Source organism: Thermobia domestica, chromosome 1, assembly GCF_964235325.1.
Source record: "Thermobia domestica chromosome 1, izTheDome1.hap1.1, whole genome shotgun sequence".
Lineage (NCBI taxonomy): Eukaryota > Metazoa > Arthropoda > Insecta > Zygentoma > Lepismatidae > Thermobia > Thermobia domestica.
In genome coordinates this window covers 117,165,604-117,184,775 of record NC_137454.1, presented here as the reverse complement: position 1 = coordinate 117,184,775, position 19,172 = coordinate 117,165,604, and the positions used below count along the sequence as shown (strand labels likewise).

The 19,172-nt window shown below is 34.3% G+C and overlaps 1 protein-coding gene across 1 annotated transcript in view; it reads left to right on the top strand.

Annotated features, from left to right (window-relative positions):
• LOC145688256 (transmembrane anterior posterior transformation protein 1 homolog) overlaps window positions 1-19,172 on the top strand; it is a 55,723-nt gene that overhangs the window by 12,954 nt on the left and 23,597 nt on the right. The window contains exons 2-4 of the mRNA XM_081762224.1: window positions 1,767-1,933; window positions 9,425-9,522; window positions 16,626-16,803. Of these exons, the coding sequence (XP_081618350.1) occupies window positions 1,767-1,933; window positions 9,425-9,522; window positions 16,626-16,803 (443 nt within the window). The remainder of the gene's footprint in view (window positions 1-1,766; window positions 1,934-9,424; window positions 9,523-16,625; window positions 16,804-19,172) is intronic.

Here is a 19,172-nt window from a genome sequence, read left to right as displayed (position 1 = left end):
ACGAATTCAACATGATCATTACGGAACTTTCCCTTAAAGAAAGAAAAAAAAAAAAAAAAAAACACACACACACACATGGATTACATTTAAGTAAAGTCAGGTACAACTGCACAACAAACATGAGTGAGTGGTTAGCTTTTGCACTTCTATCGCGATGTCCGGGATTTAATCCCGCATTCGATCATTCTGACAAAAGGTTTTCGTAATTCCATCTGTGAATGTAGAGATAGTGCGTGTACTATGAGTCCTGGCCGACTTCCTTTCTTATTGTTTTTAAATCGTTATTACTAATTACCAGCAGTGACGAATTTGCGAAGGGAGTTAGGGTTAGGGGTGTCTTTCGAACTGAAGCCTGTTCCCTGAAATTACGAAATTTCTGAAACGAAATATTAGTTATGCCTTTACTGCTAAACTTCAAGCATTTCCGCATATAAAAATTAGGATTTTTTACAGAAAACAAAACATTAATAAGAAAAAATCCCCCAAAATACTTTTCTAAATCCGGCACCGATTTTTTTTATCAGTATAAAATGGTCTTCAAAGTTGTATCCGAAAGATTATTGCTGAATATACAACCGAAACGAATTATTAATTATGCTTCTATTCGTAAATTTCAAGCTCCTTCCAAATAAAAATTAGACATTTTTAGAAAAACCAAACATTAATCAGTGAAACCCCTCCCAAAATACTTTTCTAAATCCGCTGCTTATTATTTCTATAAAATGGTATTCAGGGCTTTATCCGGAAGATTATTGCTAAATCATCGCACAGCTAAGTATAACAGAATTGTGGAAGTAGGCACTAAGAGGATATGTTGAAAAACATAAGTTTGACTTACGTGCAAGAAGCTATAGTACTAAGCTCTAAAAAAATGAACCACGGATGACTAAAAATGAAATGATCTAGAAAGAAAAGAATTTCGGTAACTCAGAAGTTAAATAAAGTTAAAGAGCTTTTAGAATTGTGCTCAAATATTACGTACTTTGTGTTTAATTCATAAAACATGTACTCTATTCATCATGATGATGAATTCAGAGTGAAATACGGCATTTAAGTCATAATATCTTATTTAACTAATAGAGTATACTATAAGAAAGCTGTTTAGATAGGAAAATCATGAAAATGAAGAAAGCCAAAATTTCCGTTTTCTCCCCCAAAAAGCCGGCTTTTTGTATGAATAAAAAACATCGATTCAAAAAAGCCAACTTTTTTGCATCTCAGATATATATATATTCCTATTGCGATTATTAGTAAGTATTTATATAAGGTTCTTATCCCAGATGAACTAATGTGTATTCAAAAGAATTGTTCAGAACGATAGGGATATGAAAATTACGTGAATGGCTACGAATTCGACCCTCAACATTTCATTTTCCTTCATAACTTTTCGATCTGCTTCTAAGGCTATGAAGGGAAAACAATAGACAAATAGAACATTAAGAGCAGCGGTGACTCAGTGGTAGAGCGCTCACCTCCTCTGATGTATGAAGTTCCTGGTTGGATCCTTGTATGCGTCAAGTGGTCTTGTGGGGATATCACTGTCTCCCTTACCTCGGCGCATAACCGTGGGACGTTAAGGAAAAAAATAAAATTTCTACGAGGAAATGAAATATGAAGGAGTTGGTTGGTAAGTTCCTTGCATTTTAATTCTAAATATTTCTCTGCATTAAGCATGGTTCGAAGAATATATTTAGATAACTTCCATAAGTTTTTTTTTTTTTTTTTTTTGTTAAGTTATTAGATTGTTATCTTGTGTATTATTTCAGAAACGTCGCAGAGCCCGTCGCTAGTACAGTTTTTGAAAGTGGAGCTGACTCGAGGTTATCTTTTAGAACATGATGAAGCATTGTATTCTGCTCGTAGAGAGAAGGTCTACTCGTTCATGAAAATCCCTCGAGAAGTGGAAAAGTTTATGGCATATGGTTTCTTTCAGGTAATGCAAGTTTTGAACTTTGGATGGCTCAGGTCTGCACGTAAAGGGGTGTTTTCTTTTTTAAGCAGTACCTCGTATTTGAAATTCTTTTATCAAAAAGTGAAGTGAAAGTATCATAAAGAGTCTGTAGGTGTATTCATGTGTATAATTTTATGTTATTTACCTGTATCTTTGTACAGAGTATTGAATGAAGAATGTACTTGTAAACTTTTTGGCTATGCATCGAAGTGTAGCTCCTCATTTCGAATAAGAATTAATTAGTGATGGCTGTAGGGTGGCGTGGGGCAATTATGTTAGGTATACGTATACCTTATCTTTAATTGTTTCCCAAAATAATCTCTTTTTGTTTTATGAAATGAAATGAAATCTTTAAGTTTTACGTCCCACGGTTATGCCGGTTAGGCTAAAGGAGACGGTGATGATGAGAGATGAATGAAATGGTGGAATGAAGAAAGTGGGAGGAAACGGGAGAACCCCGAGAAACCCACGAGCACGGTGTTTGTCCACCACAAAGTCCACACGGCGCGACCTGGGATCGAACCAGGAACCCCAAGCACCGGAGGTGAACGCTCTACCACTGAGCCACCGCGCCCCTGTCTTTTTGTTTTAATTTTGGCATATAGAGTAATAATTGTATTCTGTATTAATGGTAGAGCGTTCACCTCTTGTGCTTGGGGTCCCGGGTTCGATCCCAGCTCCCGCCAAGTGAACTTCGTGTTGGACAAATACCGTGCTCGTGGGTTTTCTCTGGGTTTTCCCGTTTTTCCCACTTTCTTCATTCCACCACTTCATTCATCTCTTATCATCACCGTCTGCTTTAGCCTAATTGGCACAAACGTGGGACGTAAAACTCAAAGATTTCATTTTACTTCTGTATTATTTGCATCAATTGAGGAGAATCTCAAACCACCGTGAGAAAAATTTGAGGTTTGTTATTTGAACTCCGAACTAATTGCCCCAACTATGGGAGAATTTTGACAGAGTCGCCTAGCTTCTATTGCATTACCTTTGCACTGACTTTTGGGCGCGTATATCATAGGCCTGCTACAGCCATTTAAAATTGTGTTTTTAAATATTTTCTATAAGGAAGTTATGGATAAAAACACTAGCGAGTAAGAACTACTGTTGTGTATTTTTTATTCTACAGAAACAAATGAGAACAATTTATGAAAACTTTAAACTTTAGAACTCTTAAGTCCAAATTTATTTTTAAAAAGTACAGTTCGTGCATATTTTGGAAAATTATATAGCCTATATTGTCAGCTACGTTAAGAGACTTGTTAGAAGCACAACCTAACTAGTGAATTCTAAGTCAAAATCTGCCAAATTCAGATCTATTGCCAAAAGTTCATCTTTATACCTAGAATTCCATTTGTACATTTTCCCTGCCATTTCACTGTCTTCTACTATAAATGATTTTTGTCAATTTAGGATAATAGAACGTAAAAAAAAAAAAAAAAAAAAAAAAAAAATGCATTTCAGTACAACCAATTATCGGCTCTCAGATAATATTTTATGCGAGTGTACAAGACACTTTAGTGAACATTTATTTTTCAAAATAATTTTCTTCGTTGTATAGACTAAAACGCAAGAAGGTTAAAAAGAGTGATTTTTCTTTTTACAAACTGTACTGTTTCTCACTTGGAAATGTTACAGGTGTTCAGCAAACGAATCGGCACCAGCTAAAATTTATGAAGAGAACAGTAGCGCTTTGATAGGGTGTTGCATGTGTGTGAGAATCACCAGTTATCCGTCCGCTTTTCAGAATTGCCAAATTTGTTTCCTTTCTTATGTAAACATGAACTGAAAATAATTTTATTCGATTATACATTATAGATGGTTGGAAACTTATCTTACACAGAATGTACTTGAACCTGAACCCACAAAGTGGGGGTGATGAATGTATTTCCTGAAAGCTTGGGTCAAGGTAAGTTCAAAACCGGTTACCAAAATTGGGGAGGTGTCAAGCAGTCCGCTTGAGGGCAGCACGTTACTCATTTTTATTAACACCTTTAAGTGTGTCTTAGAGCCCGTTGCAACCCCGAAAAATCTGAAACGATGGGACAAATATGAAAACAGAAAAACATATCTTTCATCATTTCAAAAGTATAATGTATCAAAGTAAAATAAATTGTCCCAGATGGGGTCCAACTCAAAATTTTAAATGGAAAGGGGGATCAACTTGCACATCGTATGAATAAAAGAAGATGAATCAAGTCGTGACTCTGTACGATAAGCCTGTGCAAAATAGCGGTGGGTCAAAATATCAACACAATCTTTATTGCAAAGTCAATGGCCACTCGTATGAATCTGAAACGGTGGAATAAGTGTAGAAACAAAAACACGGGTATTTCATTATTTCAAAAGTATGATGATTCAAAGTAAAAAAAAAAAAAAAAATAAAAAAAAAATAAAATAAATAAATAAAAAAAAATAAAAAATCCAGGGTCCCAGACGGGGTTAAACTCAAAATGTTGAAATGGAAAATTGAGTATCGTATGAAAGCTTATGTTAAGTGAAAGAAGAGAAAACAAGTCTTCAACTCTTGATGAAAAAGTCTATTGCCACTTCTATTAATCTGAAACGGTGAGACAGGTGTAAAGACAAAACAAAACAAAACAAAAACTAGAATGTATCAGAGGAAAAAAGAAATATCCCAGTTTCAACTGCAGGATCCCAGACGGGGTCCAACTCAAAAGTTTCAAGTGCCAAGGGGGGTAAATAAAAACATCATGTGAAAGCTCGTGTTAAATGATACAGAATTGGACATTGGACACGTCTCGACTGTCGATAAGCATTGCAAAATGGCACGAGTCATTTCCTTTGATACGTTCTAGTTTTTGTTTTGTTTTGTTTTTGCATCTGTCTCACCGCTTCAGATTAATAGGAGTGACAATAGACTTTTTCATCAAGAGTTGAGACTTGTTTCTTCTTCAAACTCCTCGCAGATAAAAATCAGAAATTTTCAGTAAAACTAAACATTAATAAGAAAAATCCCTCCCAAAATACTTTTCTAAATCCGCCACTGATTATCAGTATAAATGGTCTTCAAGTTTGTATCCGAAAGATTATTGCTGAATATACAAACGAAACGAAATATTAATTATGCCTGTACTCATAAACTTCATGCTCCTACCAAATAAAAATTAGGAATTTTTAGTAAAGCTAAACATTAATAAGAAAAACCTCTCCGAAAATGCTTTTCTAAATTCGCTACCGATTATTTGTGTAAAATGGTATTCAAGGTTGTATCCGGGAAATTATTACTAAATCATTGCTCAGCTACAATATAACAGAAATGTGGAAGTACGCTATGACGGATATATTGAAAAACTTAAATTTAACTATGTGCTAGAAGCTAGAGTACAAAGCTCTAAGAAATGAAACACGGATGACTAAAAATGAAATGATCTAGAGAAGAAAGAAAATGACGATAACTCACAAGTTAAAATAAATATCCTCTAAAATTGCCCTCAAATATTACGTACGTTATGTTTAATTCATGGAACATGTGCTCCATCCATCATGATGGTGAATTCCAGAGTGAAATATGACATGTAGGTCACGAAATCTTTTTTAACTATACAGTATACTGTAAGAAAACTCTTTAGATAGAAAAATCATAAAAATGAAAAAAGCCAAAATTTCCGCCCCCCCCCAAAAAAAAAAAGAAGCCGGCTTTTTATGTTTAAAAAAAACGATTCAAAGAAGACGGCTTTGTTGCATTTCTAAATTTCATAGTGTTTATTGCAGGCGGAAAGTGAAGTTACTTCTGTGTTTACCTATTTATTTTTGTGGTGGAAAATATCCAATAAATACGACATATACGGGTAGTATTTCTGTTTTCTTGACTATGTATGTTGATATTCAACGCTTTATCGCATACATGCACGTATATGAGCTATTTATAGACAGAAATTGAGTCTTTCCACGATTTGATATTGGTTACATAATTATCTTGTATGAGTCGTATCATCAACAATATTTTGTTTTCTAACCACTCCGCTATCTTTTATTTATTTGTTATTTGAATAGCGAAGGTCCACTGAACAGACAGTACCCTAAACCAAGTCTGTAATAATCTCTGTTGTATGAAGACCACACAGCGTTTACATGAGTTGAATGTTGGGCCCATATTATTTTTATTGTATGTTAACAAGATATTCATTCCTTCACAGCAACAAGTGAGTGCGGAATAATTTGTACCACAAGTAGGGATTTTGCTACATCCTTCGCAGACGGTTACAGAGTTCTTCAGCAGTAATGTAAATATCTATGTCACAGATGTTTACAAAGACATTCAAATTTAGCAGATGTTAAGCAGTTCCAGTAAACATTGTTTTGATATATTTCCTTCTTCAAATTTTATATTCTTGCTGAAAGAGAACGTCTCCGTAATTACCCCAGAGAATAACAAAATGGGGGAATTATAACACCCCTGGTAAATCACACCATGTATTATAACTAAGCTGATTATTATTTTATACTACTGTGGAATGTGGTAAAAGCACCTTCATCACTAATCATTTTAAAGAAATGGGTAGCTTAAAAAATTAACGCCAGGCAGTTAAGTGTTATTCTCGTGCAGCGAATGGTAACAGTTTTATTGCGTATATCAGCTACAAAAACCAGTTTTAAAAAATGCTTGCCTTGTGTAGGTGTTTGCTAAATAATACATATTATATACTGAATTGAACTATAAAACTGAAATGAAATTACAGGCAATTGCCAGAATTGCTCCGTCATCCTAATTGTTGTAGGTCGTCCTTAAACAAACAAACAAAAAATGAGATTTTCTTACTAAACTATTTGCAGATAACATAACATAGAAGAATGAACTTTCCAGAAGTTACCCCAAATATTCTTTTCCAATTTCGAAACTTGGCAAAGTCGACTTCTCCTGTCATATTCATATTTGTATATCAAAAGGTGTATATATAAATTTTGTGCCTGTATGCACAGAATTTCAAAAGAATTATATAATAATAGTTTAAAAACTTTTAATCCCCGTATCCATATTTCGTGGTAAAAATTTTGAAATTTCTGACATACCTATGTTTAAGGTATTTTAAGAACATATATGCAAATTTTAACTTTCTCTAAGAGGAACGATTTCGGAAAATCTCGTGTAAGAGCAAGAAAACATTTAAAATGCGATGATAAATTTTACAAAAATCCTACCTTACTCGTAGACTAGAGCAGTGATCATCACCAAACCGTCGATCGCGAGCTACTAGTAGCTCGCGGGGACATTTTCGGTAGATCGCATTTACGTTCCGGTTGGCTAACATTGATTCCTCCACTGATTCATTCATAAACAAATGTAAGGCTGCTTTTTTTAGTTGTCACTTCTTTTGGTTGGTAGCTCACAGTAAGATTTAAAAACGGTACGGTAGCTCAGAAGGTTCATAAGTTTGGCCACCACTGGTCTAGAGTTTGACAAGAGCATTTATACAAAATTTAAGTTGTTACATCGTACATTTTTTAGAGGTCTGGTAAATGAAATAATAATACTAAATCCTCTTACATCTTATCCGTCAATCAACAAATTTTAAAGTTTCTACAATTAGCGACTTTGCAGTCTGGTGAATAACTAAAAATCGGTCAACACCTTTTTTCTTCCCGTAGAGGTCACATTTAGCAAAAGTCCGTCTTATCCACTCCCTCAAGTTCATGCAGAACAAATGTACAAAATTTCATGTTCCTACGCCCAATGTGCAGTTAAAGTTTCAAGCCCCATTTGACCTTGTAGGGTTCAAGAAGAATATTTATATGAAGTTACAACAGGGTATGCTCAGCAGTTTCGGAAATGGTCCGAGAGGTTACATTTCGCAAAACATCGTCTTATCTGCAGCCTGGAATTCAAGGAGAACAGTTGTTCAAATTTCAAATTCCTACTTCTAGTGGGTTCGAAGATCTGGTGCTGAGTGAATTGTGATTTACTCTTTTCTCTATATTTAGATAACACCGAGTTCTTGATAAAATAAAATTAACATCGAGAACTATGAATTCTTAACCATTATTGTTTTGTATCTACCGGTCATATGATTATATATAATAATTTATATGATTGTATCTTCAGCCAGTTACTAGAGAAGATGGAAAGGGTTGTGTAAGTATACTTTTTGTCCAATGTGACAGTTTATTGAACATAAATGTGATTTTCTTGTGTATACTACCAGTAATAATAATAATAGTAATAATAATAGAGTTTGTCTTCAGAAAATCACTTGATACCTCTGATATTTTGTATTCGCATTCGTATTACCCTATGCTCGCGGCAGACATATTTAGGACATGAAATTAATCAAATTAGGAAATCAGTATTTACACGAAGTGTAATATCTTATAAATGAAAAGAGGGACAGTTTGAAGAGTTAATAAAGTAACATTTAATGGAATAACCATTTTTAAGGCTTGAACGTGGTCTAATCCACAATTTTGAGGCACTTGGGATTGGGATAAGTATGTGTTCATGATATTGCAGTAAACAACTTTATTACTTGTACAGTTATGTTTGATTCACGTGCGTACCTTTCTTTGCTTATAAGACATTACATTTTGTGTAAGTATTGATTTTTTTGTACAATTTGGTATGTGCCGTGTATTTAACGTGAACATACATAAAGGGATCCGATATTTAACATCATACCGTTGTGTACCAGAAACAGATATGAATATGTACAAAATATCAGAATTTGCAAAATGGTACTGTTACTATAATCAGCTAATTTTCGCTGGAATGAGTCAATATTGTAAGGGAGAAAACAGTCATGTAGCAGAAGCTGGAGAATTTAAAGTGTCAGGTATACCAAAATAAGACAGGTGATAATGAACAGTCATTAACTTTTTTTTCTCATTTATAGTTGTATTACAGGTAAAGCTTGACATTATTATTATTATTATTATTATTATTATTATTATTATTATTATTATTATTATTATTATTATTATTATTATTATTATTAAAAAAAGATAAACAACTACAAGAACAGGTTAGTAGTTTTATTCTTTGCAAGATACATTTGTTGAGTTTTAGTGACAACCAAATTCCTACTACCTAACATTGGTTTGTTAGGTTTGATTTTGCCTAGAATGTGTAGTTACCAGCAGAAGTGCACACCTCTTGCTACATGTTATGTTGTTAATCATTTCAGAACGAGTAAGCCAAATTTAAATGGAGTATTTGTAGAAGTAAAGAGAACATAAGTATCAATAAATTAGTAAAAATTGCGAAGTGCACTTTTTTTCTGATTACAAATACCTTGAAGTTCATTTAGCTAAACAAGGGATAGGGAATAGTCTTATACCTGTTGCGCCCAACTCTTTGATCTGCTGTATCGGCAAAATAGTTTTAAATCTACAAATTGCTTGCAGGCTAGCGACATCTGTAGGCATCAGGCAGGAAACTCACTGATAGATAGACATGTTTCATCATTACAAAATAAGATACATTTGTTATATGAGTTCTACATTTTTTTTTTCTTGCAGTGTGCAGACTCGTTTTTGTATGTCTCAACGTTTCTTCCTATGAGGTTTATTCTTGCCCTTTGGGCAGTAATAAGTAGACCAATAATGGAGTGTTTTGGGTAAGCCTATACTGTTATTAAGTTACTCTACTTCAGTAATTACTAATAATTAAGTTTTAATAATTTGGATGGAAGGTAGATAAGTATTAAAATATATACAATTATAATTTTGGTGGAGTAAATTTGTAAACAAGCTCTACCAGATGAATTCTTAGACTAACTAATATACATATATATATATATATATATATAGGACCAGAACCTACCAGCCGACTTGTGGCACTCATTCATTTAGGCGAAGTATGTTTGACATATCGGCTCCCTTCGCTGTTAATGTTGGCTTGCTAGACCAGAGTTTACTGCTTCTTTCTTTCAAGTAGCTCCCCAGTTGCCCTCACAACGCTGGTGGACGCCACAGTGCCAACAAGATCTTGTGAGTACGAATTGGTCACCCATCTTTCGTTGTACCAAACGCGGCACTGCTTGACTGCTCTGATCGCACGAGAAGGAGTATTCTTGTGCGGCTAGGGCGTCGGTGATAACTATATACAGTAAACTTACTGTTAACCGATCACCACGGGACCAGGCACGATCAGATAACTAAAACGTCAGTTAAAGCGAAAATTACCATTTCGTAGCCTCTAAATTGTATAGCATCTCCAAAATGGTTTTATAAAGATTACAATGTTATCATTTAATAAACTTAACTTAATACAAGCAGAAATTTCGACCACAATCTGTTCCAGTGACACTGAATAAAGCACACTAGACTATTACACAAATCACACACTTACAGTGTATGTGTATTGATTGAAGAAAAACAAAACTGTAAAAATAGGATTGAAAAATACTAAATGAAGTATAGTACTGTATTTTATAAACACATTTAGGCTTGTATGGAATATTGTGGAAAACCGAACACAGGTGACGAAAATTACTTATTTCTTGGAAGATGGATGGTTAAGCCGATGGACAGTTAAAAGGAAGTCCTCTGTATTATATATATATATATATAAATAAAAGATGAATGTAGCAATATTTGCTCTCTGAACTTTACACCGAATTTGATTATTTTTGGTACTTGAGTACACTATGCCCTAACTTACTCTTTTAGTACATTTTCGGCAAGAGATTAGGTGAAGGCATGAGCAGTTGACATGTAAAAGTAATCGAAAACGACCATATTAGTGTTCAATCCATAGTTTTTGGGATTGCTGAGATGAATAGTGACACTCCAATGCCGTTTAAATTCAAATTCATCCTCTCATGCGTATCCTAAGAAGAAGAGGGGATTCAATAGTTTTCAGAAACCTACTCGTGCTAAGAACTGGCATTTTGTCTAGTATATATATAAAAGAATTCACATGGCAGAGCTTGTAATATAGTACAGTTTATACAGTAAAATTGTCTATGTTGGTCACTATCTGTTCCATTGAAAAGTGACCAACTTACAGATAATAAGTGTATTTTGAAGCAAAACTATAAGCCTTCGGCTCACTTGCAGATTGCCTGTACGCTAGGGACATCTCCTGGTATCATGCAAAGGCAGCACAGCTAGCGACTACTATTAACTTGACTATGAATTATTAGAAATCAGCGTGATGGACAAACAGACTGAGGAAACTTGCTTTTATAGTATGAATTAAGAAGATCTAAATACGAAATGCACACCAAAAATTCGTGCCGTTTCGTTCTAACTTCCAAGAACAAGGAAACACAGGGAACTAACCTATGTCTATTTCTCAACAAATTGTAACGGATCCTTCTGAATCCGTGACATTGATTCTTAGTTATCGATCGTGTGTTTTGTTGGTATTCCACTATTAAAAAAAAAAAAAAAAAAAAAAATGATTTGCGTTTGTCTGGATATGAATTTATGAATTTTCTATAGTTTACAACCGTATTCTCAAGCTGTACCGGGTATTCACCCGTTCGTATATTTCCTTAGGTTGTAGTTCTCAGTTAAATAATTTGATTTATAAATAAGATAAGTTAAAGGTAAATTTAAATTATATATATATTGCTTAAGGACTACACATGATTAGATATATTTTTAAGTTCCAACATTTATAAACTTTTAATCAAAATTTAGCTACAGTAACAAATGTGCAAGCTAAAATTTCTCTATCAGTATAGTGTATTCTGATTATATGTAATTATTTATTATTATTATTATTTTTTTTTACTTGATAACGTTCTTTATTGTAACCAAGAATGAAATACTATCACACTACTAACAATAACAGTTTCTACAACAAAAGCAGCAAAAATAGCATAACATAACAGTTTGCAATTGACTAATAATTATTTCAAAATAATATATTGGGGATAAGTTTCGGAGATATAGCGTATAGTATGTAGTATTTAGAAACAATGGATAACAATATAATATAAAAGAAATAATTTATTGTCATGTATTAACAATGTCATTATATAATATTAATGAGGCCGCACCAGGCATACGCCCCCTAACAATTCAGAATGCTTGTCTTCTGGGTGCTGCTCTCACGTCGGAAGCACTCACTAACGTGCTATTGAATAAAATATCTACTTTAGAATTGTTCTTGTCTCGACTTCCTTCAATTTCAGCCCATTCAGCATTTTTCCTTTTACGAGCATCTTTGTCAATCCCTCGCTTAACCTATTTTTTACGATGCTTTCCATCTTGGCATGAAAGTTCTTTGCTGGAAAAATATGATACTGTCCTGAAAACTGGCCTTGAATCAATTCTGAACTGCTCCTTAAATGAAGACTCTTGGACACAAGCATGTTTACCTGTTGGTTTGGGCGGTCTTGGTATTCGACGAGCTGTGGATATGGCGATTCCTACATTCTTAGCGTCATACCACGGATCTCGGCGTTTAATCGAAGCTCTCCTTCCACAGGGTTATTGTTTGGACCCAGATGGTTCAGTTCAAGAAGGCTCTAATAAGTGGGCAAACTTAGCAAATACAAGCCTTCCGGAAATTAGCAAAAAGTGTTATCAGTCATCTTGGTATACACCAATTGCATGTCAATTACATAACCATTTGTTACAATCTGTTGTTGTTCCGGAAGATAAAGCCAGGCTTCTTGCTACTTCACCACCCGAAGAAGCGGGTGCATGGTTGATGGCGATACCTTCTCCGCCTTTAGGCCTTCATTTGTCAAATGAAAGGTTTCGAATTGCTGTAGCCTTACGTTTAGGCTGAGCAGTTTGTGAACCTCATCGCTGTCCAGCTTGTGGGGATGAGGTTAACCAACGTGGCCTGCATGGTCTTTCATGCATGAAGAGCGCTGGTAGATTCGCCCGACATTCCTCTGTAAATTATATAATACAACGAGCCCTCAACACAGCTGGATTTCCTTCAATACGGGAACCTTCTGGTTGCTGTCGTTCGGATGGAAAGCGACCAGATGGGATGACAGTAGTTCCATGGATGAGAGGAAAATGTTTATTGTGGGACTTCACATGCGCTGATACATACGCTCATTCAAGTCTCCCTCTGTCAGTATTGAATGCTGGAGCTGTTGCTAATCGCAGAGAAGCTGAAAAGCAAAGAAAATACAACAACCTTCTCGAAAAGTTTTTCACTCCAATCGCTATTGAAACCAGTGGTGCTTGGGGTGCAAGAAGTCTTGAATTTATTAGGGAGGTAGGAAGACGCATTTCTTGTGTTTCCGGCGAAGTTCGCTCCACACCTTATCTTATACAGCGCATATCCATTTCTATCCAACGTGGTAACGTCTCGTCGGTCCTTGGCACTTTACCACCTGGCAAGGAACTGGACGAGGTGTTTCTACTCTGAGAAGAATTGTTTTATATATAATAGGTCCTGAACAATAGTTTTTCTTTTGATTAAAATTGTATATCAATAATATTTTAATATTATGAACAATATAATATATATGTAAAATTTTCTGAACGTTGATATATTATTTTTATCATTCTATTGTTAGCTTGTTTCTGTTGTACTAGAGAAGTCTCTTTTCCACACACAGAAATTAATTATTACGAATATTAAACTATTAATATTGCAAATGATATCGAACAGTGCATGAACGTTGATGGCTGTAATTGCTTCTCTTAATTGGTGCTTGCCATTTATTTGTACGGGCAGTTGAAATTAATAGCAACCAAACAACTGACGAGCGAAATTCAAAGAGGAAGTAAAGAAATAGTGCTGTATAAAATAGATATTTTATACATTTTTGGATGAAATAATTTAGTATCAACATTTATTTAGGAATTACGGGAGTAAATTTTGAATGTTAAATATGATTCAAGGCAATAATGTTCTTACAGAGATAAATTCTAGTTTGTTCATAGCTCGGCATTAGTTGTTAGGTGTGACGTATGAATATAATTTTGAAAAAACATAATCGGTTTATGCGTCGTGACGAGTCCTGCTATTATTCAATTTAAGTTATAAAATTACATTTTGGGTCATTTTATCTATGCAAAATTATTGATTGGAACTTTTGTTGAAATTCTTTAGTTGATTATTAAATTTTGTAATTAATGAATGCTAACGTACGAAATGAACTTCGACGGTACCAATCATTCACAGTTGCCTGCCTCAGAAAACCTCTATCTGGTTACAATACGATTCATGCAATATTTAGAAATGAACCAATTTAAGAAATACAGATAATATTGTTATTATCATGTTTTCTTCATGTAAATATCCTCACATTCCTTATTAATTTTTTATTGTTGAATAATTATAGAATTTTCATACTAAGTAATAACTATTCGGAGAAGTAAATAGAGCTGAAAATATTGGTATATTGTATCGCCAATGTCATAAATCCACTGCTCTGCTCCTTCTTAACTCACGATAAATAATTTATTATTAGTAGTAATAATGTATGTGTCATTTAATGTTCGTGTGATGGCATGGCTGATATAAACTTTGTAATATTCGTCAGAATAAGTAATTATAGTATAAGATGACCTTTAAACTAATTATTTTTTGATACTGCAAGACAACCCTGATGTATATCCCAGTTTCTTAGTAGGCCCTATTTATATGTACTAGGTCTAAGTAATGGATAGATGAAGATACAAGCTGCTGTGTTGAGGCCAAACTCACTGTCTAGGCAACTGTCATGTATATGCGATGATGGATGTTTTTTTGTTATTTCTCAGTCAATAAACATATTGAACAGGTTATTTTTTATTTCAATTTAAGCGCAGTTACGAATTTCTCAATTTAATTACTAACCTACAATACAAGATTTGTGTTATGAGAAAGGAATAAAGATTTAATTTCACTAATGGAATTGCTGCTTAGGACAAGATCCTGGTAACTTCTGATCAATAAGCGAGATTTTGCTTAATGTCAGCACAGTAGATTTCGTTCAAAATAACGAATAGTGTAAAATCAGGTTTTTTTCATTAAAATATACTTTCCATTTTTTCAGTGATAATTATTTAATATTTTAATTATTTATTTCTACTTTGGAATAATAATAATTATTATTATCATTATTGCTGTTATTATATTCTGTCGACCGGTAAAAAAAAAAAAAAAAAAAAGAGAGAAAATTATTGGTCGTAACAAAATTCTCCTACTTTATTGATACACAGTTGACATCGCTACATCCATTTTGTGTAGCATGCGGCTGTGTTCCAAACCGTACGAAAATATTCGCATGTAATTGTGTGACCTTTCAGAATAGAGTGGGACAACACTCCCTGGGAATCCCAGAAAATAACATACAGCACCTTCTCATTTTTTTTTGGGGGGGGGAGGGGGGATTTCCATTGCATCGACTACCCGAGGCCGCAGTGGCTCAGTTGTAGAGCGTTCGCGTCTGGTGCATGGGGTCCCTTGGTTCGATTCCACCTCGCGCCAAGTAAACTTTGTGGTGGACAAATACCATGTGTGTGGGTTTTCTCGTTTCCTCTCACTTTCTTCATTCCATCATTTCTTTGATTTTTCATCATCACCGTCTCCTTTAGCCTAGCCGGTATAACCATGGGATGTAAAACTTAACAACAACGGTGAAAGATGTTTACGATGGTTTGTAAAACATGAAGAAGTTCATGCATACTGGCAAATATTCAGGTGGTAACATACTGTTACGCTACGTGGTTTGAAGTTAAAGTAGGAATGTAATATCCACAGATTGAACTAGTATTCAATCAGATTGGTGCAGTAGGAGTTCAAAACCCTCGTGACGGAGAATGAATTATAGCATTTAGAGGCAGAGTAGCACATTTGTAGTCAATTTAGAAATAAAATACAATTAATTATATAAAATAGTAAAAGCGAGACTTGCGTAGGAAGGGAATAGGAAGGAAATTAAAAGTTCGTAATATACCTGTAAAACATCTGTTGCAGTGGCTTGGTAGAAATTTATGCCTTAAAGCAAATAACTTCAGTCGGTTCTGTCTCCTCGAAGAATAATAGTGATGTTATCTCGTTTGATCGTCTGCATCTCTCTCCATTTCCTTGTTTCCTCGAGGATTTTTTTTTTTTTTTTTTTACCTTAAGCATCTGTTGTCATTCTCCTACGTCATCATCGGCACCATTTCTTCATATGTCACTAAGACGATTTTCCTAGTTTTGAAATAAAAACCCATGTGTCAGAAATACCAAGCCTATATAATAGCATGAGCTCACCTGTTATATGAGGAGAATGAAAAATAACTGGTAAAGAAACTGGTTAAATGTGCCAGTTGCTTACCACACTGTAATTGCATAATGTTAACATCAGTGCTTTTGAGGATTCTGGGCGTACAGCGTCAGTCTTGTTCGAAAGCAGGAAGAAAGGCATTTAAAAAAAAAAAAAAAAACATGGGAGTGTCTCGGGTGATCGAATACCTCGTCAGTTCTGGCTTCAAATACCAAATAGAGTCCAAGCAAAGCCAAGTTCCAAAAATAAAGTGTTTTTTCAGGAATCGAAGCCGGGCATCAAATTACCAAATATGAAAATCCTTTTATACCTCCCCGTATCTCTTAACAATACTGTGGTAAGCTTAACAGTATTAGAATAATATTGTTTCAGTGCAGCCAAGTTCCAAGATAGACAACTGGCCAACCTTGTATGGGAAAATGCAGATTTTACAAAAAGGAGGTCAAATAGGTAGGAGTCCAATTTGAATAGGTAGTTAATTTAATATATATATACACAAAATTATGATATAATTTATAATATCTCTATGTATCTTTCAGCTTTCAAAGTGGCAAGTCCCGTAGTATTTTGAAGCCTGCCGAAATCTGCGATTTACTTAAAGCCTGTATTCTAATTGTCTGCAGTATGGGAATGTACTATATAGATACATCTATGATGTATCATCTTATTAAAAGCCAGTCTGTGATAAAGCTTTACATATTTTTCAACATGTTAGAGGTAAATCTGAATTTATTATATTGTATATAATTAACATGAGTTTGTTTAGTTTGAAAGATGTTTTTCAGCCTGCAAATAGGCGTAAAAGTTATATTCCACAATAAGAAGTGTAGTGTGTGTTATGTTTGTTTACTTTCTGAAAAATATCTGATAAAGAATGATGTTTAAGGTATTGGTTTATGCTTCCAACTATAAAAACAAAATAACTTCGATAAAATACTTAGTCACTACGGTCACTAATTATGACACACTCTTCTCACATTTATGATAAAAGAGATACTTTTTTCTTCGTTGCGTCATCACCTAAGTCAGAAACACTACCCTGAAAGAAACACAAATGTAGCATTTAGCAAGAAAAAATACATTTACGCTAAATTCAGAACGATAAACAAAAAGTAAATCTCTTAAAGACTTACGCAGGTTCTCCAAAAGTTTGACAGAAAAAAAAGGTATCAAAATTAAACAAGACACCTTTATGCGCTTAATCGTCACTTCTTGTGCTAGAAATTGTTACGGAATTTTAACCTGAAAATTTTATGAGATAAAGGAAAAATTATAAATTCAAAATTATTAAATGGGTGCACAGCATCTTCAGAAATATTTGTCCATATATGGGAAAGTATATTAGATAACTCAGTTCTGTAATCGTTGAAGTGGGATTTCAAATGGTAACCTTCCGGGCCTTATGCAGAGTCGTTTTGACGTATGATTAGCGTCATATTAAAGGCTTGAATACTGTAGGAAAAATATGTTAGTCCAACTCTTTACTATGGCACTAAGCACGCGTTAGAACGACTCTGCATAAGGCCCTCCGTTTTTATGTGAGACATAGACCCTACTAGTTCTTGCGGGTTGAATTTTTTCGGTCTGAAGAACGAAAACTGGGACAAGTAGGCGTCCCGAAAGCCTGTTTCGGGACAGTTAATTCTTTCACGGTAAACCGGGACGTCTGGCAACCCTAGGTCACCATCCACAGGCGACGTCAAAGCAAGCGGCATACCATTGATATGATCATTTCGTTGACACATGAGAGGGATGTCGTAAACGAAGTCTCTTTAGTTCAAGAGTGGTCTTCCTTGCGAACTACTGAAGAGAAATAAATGCTGCAATTTAAACACTTACCCTCTCTTCTGTGTATTCTAAACAGCAAGGCTATATTAATGTTTTATTTGTTATTCCTCATTTTATAATCAAATATTGTGCTTTGTTATTTTAATTTTTATCGACGTTTATGTAGTTGAAGCCTATGTTTAACTTATATAGCTGGTAACAACTTGAAAAAAATCAACATGTAACAGTTGTAATACAAGGCAAATAATTCTTACCAGAAATTATGCTGCACATGAACTCAAATCCGAAAAACGACTTTGAGCCAAGCAATAACAGTTATAGAGTCTCGGAGAAAAGAATAACCAAAACTTAAGGCATTGTGAAGCCTGCCGAAATTTGCGATTTATTTAAAGCTTTTATTCTAAGTGTCTGCAGCATGTGTATATCTTCAGACAATGTTCATGAATATGATAAGAGAAAATAGGAAGATGACAATTTCAGAAATTTTATAATTAAACCGATAACTGGTATTAATAACAATAACATTTATAATAAGTATAATAGTAGGCCTAGAGAGGAAATTACGTTTGTGGAAAATATTAATTATCATTTGATTTGTCCTGTTCACTATCTGAGAGCCTTATATCAGGTGAATAGTATTTGACATATGCAAGTAAACATCTGGGTAACGATGCCATAAACATTGAATTCTTGTATGTGTTGTATCCCTAATCTTAATTTTCAATCTACCCGCTCTGTAATTCACTCCAGCTCCTTATTAACTGCTTCTTACATAGTCCTAAACACCAGGGAAAAGATCTACCCACTTCATCCCTGCTCATGTACTTCTACTAACTCACTACATATGACACGTAGATATAAACACATGGAGAAACAAATTGCGACACTTTTCTGGCTCTTGGTTCATATAGTTAAAGCTTTACGATCAGAGACTTAAGAAATTGAGAACAGGCAGAAAGGCTATTGCTCTCAGCAAAAAATATGTAGCAGAATTTTCTTCTACATGCAACAGGTAGCGCTTTCGGAAGATGCAACTTCTTTCTTCAGCCTGTGGTAGACTTCAAAAATAATAAAAAACATGAAAGAAGGTAAAAAAAAAAAAAAAAAAAAAAAAAAAAGATTAAAAGGTTAGGATATGTAAAAAAACAAATCTTCTGTCCAATATTAAAACACACGGGAATAGAAACTCACTGACATTGTACACTGCTGTTCACTGTTTTCTGTTCTTGCTTTCCAAATGGTGAAAGTATGTAGTGAAAAGATTACTCCAAATAATATTTATTTCTCCTCTATCCAGG